Source organism: Paroedura picta, chromosome 16 (genome assembly GCF_049243985.1).
Source record: "Paroedura picta isolate Pp20150507F chromosome 16, Ppicta_v3.0, whole genome shotgun sequence".
Classification (NCBI taxonomy): Eukaryota; Metazoa; Chordata; class Lepidosauria; order Squamata; family Gekkonidae; genus Paroedura; species Paroedura picta.
In genome coordinates, this window is record NC_135384.1 from 10,386,170 (window position 1) to 10,397,138 (window position 10,969).

Sequence of the window (10,969 nt, forward strand, 5' to 3'; positions counted from 1 at the left end):
ATCTGTGAGAGAAATGTTGTCTTCCAGGTGGTCCTAATATTACTGCTTTTGATTGGCTTATGGCCTCATGCTGTGTGTGAGAAGACACAAACATGCAGAGCAAGTGACCACCTGCCCATTTTGCACATGCTTTAGCAACCAGGAGACCTTGTCATTGGAACAATTACCTCTCAGAACAGGGATTGTTTTGGGTAGCATGTTTTGCAATGATTTCAGCTCCTACGTAATAGGTCTATTAGTTTGTCTGCTTACTATCGGTTGAAAAGGATGTAGGCCTCCAACTTTGTCACAATCTGTATTCCCCAAAGACTTCTTTCCTATTGTAGAACCACAAGGGAATTTGCTGACCTGTTATAACTTTGGTCACAACAAATTCTCTTTTCAACTCACACAGTTTACAAGGTAGCAGGTGTGGGACCTCGAAGCAGTCCTCAGTAGTGTGCAATTATGTCCTGCCAAATTGTCTGAATGATTGGTTTCTTCCTAGTTTGCAATGGATTCCTGCAGGCACGATCGAGGGGAATAACATGAATTTTATTTAAGTGGTATGAAATGATGACATTTTCTTCAGCATTGGTTCTAGAGATAGACACAGGGATCAGGTGATCAACTGAGTTCCCCATTCACTTTGTACTTTATGGTAGGTTTCCTTCGGCGATTACCATCATATATTCTTTCTTTTCTTTTTTTAATCACTTCTAGGTATAATATTGTAACGTATTTCTTCTCTTCAACCAATAACTTCAACATGTCTGGTTTCTTTTTTAATCTAAATAAAAAATCAGCAGTGAAATAGCTAACAGCTACACCCAGTGCAATCCAAATGCTGCTCTTTGAAATGATATAATGCAATAGTTTTCATAACAGCTCTGACCAAATCTCCTCTGATCTAGTATGTTTTTTATGCTTGAATAATAAAATAAGCAAAATTGATTTCCATTCTTTTTGTATGCTGATCTGTTTCTTACATATGCTGGGAGAACAAATAATTCTCATTGAGTGGCAGCAAGAAGACATTTCCTTCTATGTCATTTTTTTAAACCAAAGAACCATCAGTCACATGAGGAATGATGTGTCAATAGTGGTTTGATGAAATATGGTGGCTAGAAAAGCAGCAGCTATCAGCTGGAAGGGAAGTCTCGTCAAGATGCTGCTGCTACTGATGCTCGTGCTGGTGTTGCCCTGCCATATAGTGTGTTGGACGTCTTCCATTAATTGCTCCATATATGACGACCCCTTTCCTATTCCTCACAATTTTTACCAGCCAGGGGACCTTCTTATTGGTGGGATCGCCACTCAAGTTGCTTACTTCAATAACCTGCCATCTTTCCTAGAACACCCATCACGTATGGTGCTTGATGAACCTGGGTAAGGACTCTGATTTTCTTTCTTTGACTTAATTTGTGTTCAGTCAGTGAGTAAGTAACCACTGGTGGACTTTCCATTCCATTTTATGTCTTTTGGGTATATTCCACTTTTCTCTGCAATGGGAACCCAAAGTGACTTCCATTGCTCTTCTCTCTTCCTTTTTATCCTTTGTGAATCTCATCTCATCACTTTTACAGCAATTTTAGGTAACAATTGCAACCCACCTCCATTAGAGGGTTCCTAAGTGGATCTATAACTATTGTCCCAATATAGAAATCATGTGAACATCTGCCCTCTCTTCATTGTTTTGGACCCAAAGATGTGTTGCTGTATCTCGTCTCCCTCTAGAAGTAGCAGATAGTCACATCTGTCTGGTAAGGGGTATTTCACCATGTCCAAAAGAGGACTCTGGTAACAACTTTCTTTTTGGCATAACTTGGCTACAGATTCAGATTCAGTGTACCTTTATTGGCATAAAATTGCAAAGCATAAAATGAAAATTTCAAACAGTTCCAGATGTAAAATCTATCGTAAAACATTTTCATTTAAGATTGCCAGTAAAAACTTTGCTGCTTTTATAATAATTGCTGAGTCCCTCACATTTAGTATCATTGTAATCCAGTATTTCTCATTAACACAGCTGAATTTCAATTTCTTCAGATAATTAGCTAATGGGATAACCAGATTCTGGGCTCTGTCCACAACTTTATTAACGTAACTAAGCATGGGACATCATAAGTGGATCGTGCCTTGGTGATCAGTCGATCACCAGGCAGACATATTCCAGCAAGGTGCCCCCAATGTGGGGAGGTGAAATGCAGCAAGTAAAAAAATTGAAGTATGAATTCATATGAAAAATGATAGCAATCAAAAAAGTGAAAATGATTCCATATGAAATCAAACTTACATGAAAATGAGAGTCTCAGCAAAGGCAGAGAAAAAAACTCCAGACTTCTCTGTACCCTTCAAAGTCCCTGTCATTTACAGACAGAATTTTCATTGCGAAGCCGTATCAAATATATAATTGCTAAAGGCATAGCTAAAGAAACCAATTCATAAACTGGATGTTCAGTTGATAAACATTCTAAATGTAATTTTGATTGCTTTCCTAAATATTTTTTTGAAGGTCAGTCACAAAAAACTACCAGCATATCTTAGCCTTGGCATTTGCTGTAAAAGAGCTGAATGAGAATCCCAACTTCTTACCAAACATCAGTCTGGGGCTCTACATCCTCAACAGCTACAGCCTGGGAAGGATGACTTTTAAGGCCACCCTCAGCTTACTTTCTGCACAGCAGAAGCTGGTCCCTAACTTCAGCTGTGATAACCGGCAGAAAGTCATAGCTGTCATAGGAGGGCTTTTGTCTGACACCTCTGCTCATATGGCCTCAATCCTGAACGTGTACAAGACTCCTCAGGTAAGCTACAATCATGAAGGGGACATAGGGTTCAAAATTCTAGAATATTATGGAATATTCTGATTTTATTCTTATGAACAAAATTATTCTTATTTCTTTCAGCTCACTCATGGGTCTTTTTCCCTTACAAAGGCTGACAAACAACAATTTTCTTTCATATATCAGATGGTGCCTGATGACACCTATCAGTACAGGGGAGCTGTACAGTTACTGCAACATTTTAGGTGGACTTGGATTGGGCTCCTGGCTATGGATGATGACAACGGAAACCAGTTTTTGCAGAGAATAGTACCTCTCCTGTCTGAGAACAGCATTTGTTCTGCATTCACATACAAATTACCAAAGACGACTTATCTAAAGGATATGTCAGAGCTGATTTTAAAACAAGCTGAATTGTACCCAGTTCTTATGGACAGCAAAACCAATGTATTTTTTGTGTATGGGGAAACTCCAGCCATGATAGTTCTAAGGATGACCCTTTATCTAGCTACTTTTATTTTATTGCCTCCTCTGAGTAAAGTGTGGATAGTTACATCACACTGGGACTTTGAGTCATTCTCTGTCCAAAGAGTTTTAGATACAGACTCCCTCCATGGTGCCCTGTCCTTCACAGTCCATTCCAATCAGCCTCCAGGATTCCAAGAATTCCTGCACACCATCAGACCTTCCTGGGCTGGAGGAGATGGCTTCATTCAGAACTTTTGGGAGCAAGTATTCAGCTGTTCATTGACAAATAATCAAGAGGGTATGAAGAAAACCTGCAGTGGGGAGGAAAAACTAGAGAGCCTTCCTGGCCCTTTGTTTGAAATGCAGATGACTGGCCGCAGCTATAATGTCTACAACGCTGTCTATGCTGTGGCCCATGTTTTGCACTATGTCCACACACTTAGATCCATGCATAGAATACTGATGGATGATGGGATGCTGGATGTTCAAAATATACAGCCGTGGCAGGTACAGCAATTATTCAAACTGGTCATCCCAGAGAGCCAGAATTCTCCCCTTTTCTCTTTCTACTTTGCACATTCAGTCCTACCACCATCATAATAAATGCTTGCATCTTTTGAAAACTCTTAATCTTTCCTTATGCATGCATGATCTTAATCCTTTTAAACCTGCTTGCAAATTTTCCAGAAGTATATCTATTCTCTTTTTTGTTTTATTTTCTTTTTTTCATTCTAGTTACACAACTTTTTACAGAGAATCTTATTCAACAATAGTGCTGAAGAAACCATACAGTTTGATCAAGATGGCGAATTAGTTACTCTTTTTGATGTGACCAATTGGGTGACCTTCTCAAATGGGTCATTTGCTAGAGTGAAAGTGGGGCAACTGGATCCTCTGGCCCCTTCAGGCAAAGAGCTGACTCTGGCAGAGGATAAGATTGTGTGGCATAAAAGCTTTGACCAGGTGAGAAATAAAGTTGTCTGATTTTTCTCAACTCAAGTCCTTCTTTTCTGAGCAAGCCAGCTCCTTCTTTTGAAATGATGAATTGGGGGGGCTGGGGTGGAGTTATAATCAACCATGTTTTCTTCATGTGCCTCTTCCTAGTATTTTTCTGGAAGATTATAATATTTAGTCTCCTTAGAAATCATCTTGAAATATTCTGCCAGTGACTTGTTGCGCCCACATTGGGATACCTCAGGAAATCTGGGGTGTTAAGAGTCTGAAGAGATGTTTCAAGTCCAACTTGACAATAGATCCAAGAAATGTTCCAAGGGCACCTCCTCTGAACATGAATTTTGTGGAGAGGGATGAACAGGGCAAATTTATGATTAATTAGAGGTCAGGAAACAGTTTGTTCTCATTCCTAGATTTAAAAATATAGAATGCAGGCATAGAAAATACAGCTGCCCTGAGAAACTATACTGATGAGGTTTATCTTGACTATATAACTGCACTAAGCAGTTTCTCATATGCAGAGCAAGTTATTGGTTGATGTCACTGAAGGATGATTCTACCAAATAAAAAACAAATTTATTGAAATTGTCAGGGCTTCAAAATCTGAATAATTAAACTGACCATTTAACGCTGATTCTGTGAATGCTGAAGGGGTGCCAGGTTACAGTTGATGAGCGATATGGTTGTGAGTGTCCTGCATAGATGACCCATGACCCAACTCTATTATTATATGATTCTATGATCCATACTGCATAAACCCCCTTGGTGCCTGTGCGATCCAAGCAAAAATTAAATGACCAGTATTGAGGAGGAAGATTTACATTTTTCAGTGCTTATTTTTAGTTAAAGATTTATATTTCTGCATCATGATGGAAGTAAAGCACTTTGTTAATTGCCACCTGTATATTACAGAGTAATTAACCACATTTCTCTCAACTCATGGTTGACCAATCACGGATCACTGGTGATGTCAAGGATATTCACCTGCTTGTTACAAAGTAATAACTTGTTTTCTCTGATGTCATAATTTCTTTCCCCTTGAAAAGAAAATTATGGTATACCACCCATTAATGATAAACTATTTGATGCTAGCCTCCCTTTATATTTATGGACAGGGGCCTCCCATTTCTGTCTGCAATGACCCCTGCCAGCCTGGTTACACCAAGTCAAAGAAGGAAGGAAAGAAATTTTGCTGCTACAGTTGTATGCTCTGTCCTGAAGGGATGGTCTCTGGGCAGAAGGGTAAGAGGCCTGTTCTGAAACAGGCAGAAATAATTGGAGAAGCCCTGTCCATGATGAAGAATTTGATACTGTCACATCCTCAACTCTGGGAATACAGACCAGGCTAAAAGCACTTCAAAAATAACACATAGAGGTTTAGCAACATATATTGTTAATTGTAAACTTTAGGAATATCTATTTTCTAAATAGGTTTGTAGCATATGCAGTATTCTCCCCCCCCTTCTTTGTATCCTTTAAAATAAAATATATTAATGGGGGGGGGGAATAGCATATAGAGGTTTGGCAAAATCATTCCAGAATATTGAGTGTCTGAAACGTTGCATAGCCAGCAAGCCACCAAAACCTTTAACTATACCATTATTTAAAGCCACTTTCATGTATTTAATGAGGGGAACATGAAGGAAGATGACAAAAGCATGAATTTCTAGCTCATTGATATCATTGCCTCTTAGACACTGCTCATAGCTTTGAAATACTGAAACAGCTTTTTTGATTCCTTCAGACATGGATGCCTGTGTCAAATGTCCAGATGATCACTATGCCAGTGATGGCCATCAAGAATGCCTTCCCAAGACCCCAACCTACCTTTCTTACAAAGAAGCTTTAGGGATCATCTTAGTTACCTTGGCTGTATCTTTCTCTCTGGTCACAGCTTTGGTGCTTGGGACCTTCATGAAATACAAGAACACTCCCATTGTCAAAGCCAACAACCGAAGCCTCACCTATATTCTGCTCCTCTCACTTCTCCTTTGCTTCCTCAGCTCCTTGCTGTTCATTGGGGAACCAGGGAAGGTGACCTGTCTTCTGCGCCAAACAACTTTTGGTCTCATCTTCTGTGTGGCTCTTTCTACTATCCTAGCCAAAACCATCACTGTGATCCTGGCCTTCATGGCTACCAAACCAGGGTCCCACATGAGGAGATGGGTGGGTAAAAAACTGGCCCATTCTATTGTCCTTTGTGGATCCTTAATTCAAGTACTTATTTGTACTCTTTGGATCTGTATTTCTCCCCCATTCCCTCAAATGAATATGCATTCACAACCCAAAAGTATAATTCTGGAATGTAATGAGGGTTCTGCTACCATGTTTTACTTGGTCCTTGGCTATCTGGGCTTTCTGGCCAGTGTCAGCTTCACAGTGGCATTTCTTGCCAGAAAGTTACCTGGTAGTTTCAATGAAGCCAAGTTCATCACTTTCAGTATGTTGGTCTTTTGCAGTGTTTGGTTTTCCTTTGTTCCAACTTACTTGAGCTCCAAAGGAAAATCCATGGTGGCCGTGGAGATCTTCTCCATCTTGTCCTGTGGTGTTGGTTTACTGGGTTGCATCTTTTTCCCTAAATGTTACATCATTTTGCTGAGGCCAGAGATGAACATTCGGGAGCAGATAATTAGGGTCATGTGACGATATCAGCCCTATTTTCCATGATATCAAAATTTGGACCGAATGCAAATAAGTGTGCAGAAGAATTCATGACATTTGGGGGGGGGGGTGTATTATGCCATGAAGCATCTTGGCATGAGGAACAATCTTACTCATCACAGCACAGAAGTTCCAGAGTCTTCATCAGAGAATGCTGTTTCTATGACCAAAATTGTTCTCACAGCAAAAGAAGATGTGCTGAACTAGGTAGGAAGAGGAATTGTAAAACTTGATCAAAAAATGTCACATTATCCTTTTCTTTCTGGATCCCTTATTCGAATTGTTGCATGGGCTGGGGAACTTGATCCAGGCTGGAACAGAGGACACCACACACATCTTTTTGGCTGAAAACAGGCGACAGCTTTTATTTTTATGCTATTGAGTACTTGGAAACCAAGGGCCTATTTGAATCCACACCAGTAAGCCATCCTGCGTGGCTAAACAACATGCAAGCCGGCTCCCGCTACCACCAGGCCTGCTGAGCAATTTGAGGGTTGTACAGGTGGAAACCCAGTTGGCAGCCACTGACAAGGCTTCCAGAGCTATGTACAATGCAAGGCAGGTGCAGGCTTTGCCTCAAAAGGATCTGCACACCTAAGTATAATCACAAGCTGTGGCAAAGAAACTGCACACCTAAGTATAATCACAAGCTGTGACAAAGAAACATCCATAATTGGCCACAATGTAACAATGAGCAGGGAGGGTGGGAAGCGGCAAATAATTTGGAGGCAAAGAGGACTACATGCTCAGGTTGTTGCCCTTATACTGCACACAGGTTGTCTCCCCACCCTGCCTCCCAGCAGCACATGGCCAAGTTCCTTGGTGACCCATGGGGTTCAGCGGTCCTGCCTGACCTCGTGCAGTGCCTCCACATGGCTTCTTATTCGTGCTTTTCATCCCTGCTGCAGCAATCAGCAGCTTGATGAAAATTGTGGCAGCTATGTTTTCTTGGGCAGTGGAGACATGATTCAGGCTGGAACAGAGGACAATTAAAAACAGAATAAAAACTACATAGAACTAACAGCACATAAGACCAAATGTGTTTCGACCCTACTGGGTCCTCCTCAGTGGTCAGAACTGTGACAATACACTCTATATAAAATATTTATACTAAACTCATTATAAATTGTAGCTGAGTGACTGAATGGGATCTGTAAATTATGGCTCCAACCATTATATGTAAGTTTTAGACTTTTTGGAGACCACCTCCTATGGCATATGCCTTGGCTCACCATTCTTCACTATTATATATTTCTGTGCTGAGAGTGTATCTCATGTGCTTTTGTCCCCAAAACGATCTGCCCACCTGAGCATAACCACCACTGAGCAGGAAAAGAGGCAAGCAGCCAAAGAAACTCCTACCCCTGTTCCTGCCAACAGTGGTCCCCAACCTTTTTAGCATCGAGGACCGGTCAACACTTGACAGTTTTACTGAGGCCCGGGGGGGGGGGGTAGTCTTTTGCTGAGGCATGTTGCTGCTGCCTGAGCCCCTGCTCCACTTGCTTTCCCGCTGGCGCCCATGACTTCCCTCCACCCACTGGGGGGTGCTGCCAGCAGCAGCTATGCAGTGCCACACTGAGGGGGAGCCCCAGCCACGATGGCCGCTGGAGGGCACCAAAGGTGAGCCAGCAGCAGAGTGGCAGGGCAGCCCCCGAGGCAGCAGTTGGGGAGGAGGATGAGGAGGAGCCGTGGACCGGTACCAACTGATCCACGGACCGGTACCGGTCCCCGGACCGGGGGTTGGGGACCACTGCCTGCCAACATTCATTAACCAATGAAGCCCAACAATGCCCCAAAATGCCTGATGATTATCATTCAGCCAAAAATCTATATCCCTCTTAGACATGTGAATCATATCCTCAATAACAAAGCAGGCTGATCAAAAATAATATCCAGATTCCAAATAACAGCCTTCGCCACTGGTGTATCTGGCTACCACCTTACAAAGCTTCCTACTGGTACAATCCACCTTCTCCCATGACTCTGCACATATGGGCAGGAATCTGGTATGATTTTTGATGCCTCACTATCTATGGAGGCTCAGGTCCTGAAAATAGCGAAACTAGCATATTTCCATCTTCACCAAGCTAAGCTACTAGTGCCCTATCTGGCCCTGGAGCACCTAGCCATGGTGATACTTATGACATTCACCAATATTTTGGGTTGTTGTAACAGAGATGCCTGTCTTGAAGCAGTATGGTCATCACATACCAAAAGTGGGAGAAGATCCAGAGGAAGGAATTAGCTTCAGTGGAGCCAAGGGAGCCCATTTTGTAGCATTTTTCTAGTATTCATAGGAAAAATGAATCTGTAGAGAAATAGGATGCTCACTAGTTTATTAGTTATATAACTCCCAAGGGAATCTTAATGGGGGTAGTGACTGCACTATCCTCCCAGATCTTTTGTGGTTGACTCCACCATCCATGCAGCTAAATTGCAGCTGCACAAACCATCCTGAGTCAATATTCCCAAGGTAGTGGCAGGATGAGAAATGTTAGAAACCTCTGACATACATGACATAACATTCTGTGATGTGAAATGTGTGACATAGGGACTGATTTGGGGAATCATTAAAGGCATTGGTTTCAGCTCCTATATCTTAGGTCTAGAACTTTAGGAGAAGATAACTGTATCTGGTGAGTGCCAGTTGAAAAGGGCATGGTTTCTTACATACACAAACAAAATCTCAAAGTAGAGGTCACAAGGAAAGGGAAAGGATAGTTTTTTAGGTGCATGAAATCATTCATGTTAGGCCCCTACTTGGCTGGAATCTGCATTGCCTAGAGAGAGAGAGTTCATTGACATTTTAGCAACAAGAAAGTAAAAGTTTGCTTGTTAGAACTCTGGGGGAAAGACATTATCCTGTCTACATGGTTAATTGGCAGGGTATCAATTATCTCCACCCAAATTGGCCCACTGATTGTTTGCTTCCTGGTTTGCAATAAATTTCCTGAAGGCACTGACATGATAAAAAACAAAAACCTCTTTTAAGTTGTGTGAACCGATGACTGTTTCATTACAGCTGCATGATAATTAAACAGGGCACCGGTGATCAATTGTATACCCTTCTCCCATTCTATTTTACGGTACCTTTCTTTCAACTCCTACCCTGCTATATTGTTATTTAATTTTATGCACTGTCTGTGAATTTTCTTCCCTGATATCTTGCCAGTACCCATCTACACATCGTCTCCCTTACGTCAGGTCCTATCCTCTACTGCCAACAGGAACAGCTCCCTGCCTTCCTTTAAGTGACTCTGCACTTATCCTTACTGAATTGCATCTTGTTCTTATTGACCTACTTTTCCAGCATATTCAGATCTTGTTGAATTATATCTCTATCTTCTGGGGTGTTTGCTATTCTTTCAAAAGTGGTGGTAACTGGAAATCTACGCATAATACTGTACCATATACCTTCTCTTCAACTAATTACTCCATTATTTCTGTGAGGTTTTTTTTTAATCTAAGGAGAATCTCTACAATGAAAAATCTGTGAACAGAAACCCAACATAATAAAGATGCTGTTCTTTGAAATTAAGTAATGTCATAGATTTCAGAATGGCCTTTGTCAAATATCCTCTGATTTGATAGAATTTACTTGCCCTCGAATCATAAAATGACCAGAAATGTTTAAATAACTTTTTATATTCTATTTATGAATTGGTCTAGTTGCTCCATCAATACAATAGGACAATATGAATACCAATTATGAATTATAGCTCAGGAAGACATGTTCTTCTGTATCACATTTTAATCCAAAGAACCAACAACGTCATCGGCCGCATGAGGAATAATGTGGCAAAACTTATGTGATATAATTTGGTGAATGGGAAAGGAGTTGGCTGCAGCTGGAAGGAAAGATTTGTCATTGAGATGCTGCTGCTACTGATGCTGCTTCTGCTACCGTATCATATAGTGTGTTGGATGTCTTCCATTAATTGTTCCATATATGATGACCCCTTTCCGATTCCTCATAACCTTTATCAGCCAGGGGACCTTCTTATTGGTGGGATTGCAACTCAAGTTCTTTATTTCAATAACCCGCCAACTTTCCTAGAACACCCATCACGTATGGTGGTTGATGAACCTGGGTAAGGATTTCAATTTCCTTTTCTTGACAT

The 10,969-nt window shown here is 41.2% G+C and overlaps 1 protein-coding gene across 1 annotated transcript; it reads left to right on the plus strand.

Annotated features, from left to right (window-relative positions):
- Positions 1-1,147: 1,147 nt before the first annotated feature.
- On the plus strand, positions 1,148-6,830 carry LOC143825160 (vomeronasal type-2 receptor 26-like). The gene is made up of 6 exons (XM_077313186.1): positions 1,148-1,368; positions 2,495-2,786; positions 2,889-3,497; positions 3,969-4,196; positions 5,303-5,429; positions 5,932-6,830. Exons 1-6 carry the CDS (start codon positions 1,148-1,150, stop codon positions 6,828-6,830), a joined length of 2,376 nt encoding a protein of 791 aa, XP_077169301.1.
- Positions 6,831-10,969: the final 4,139 nt, after the last annotated feature.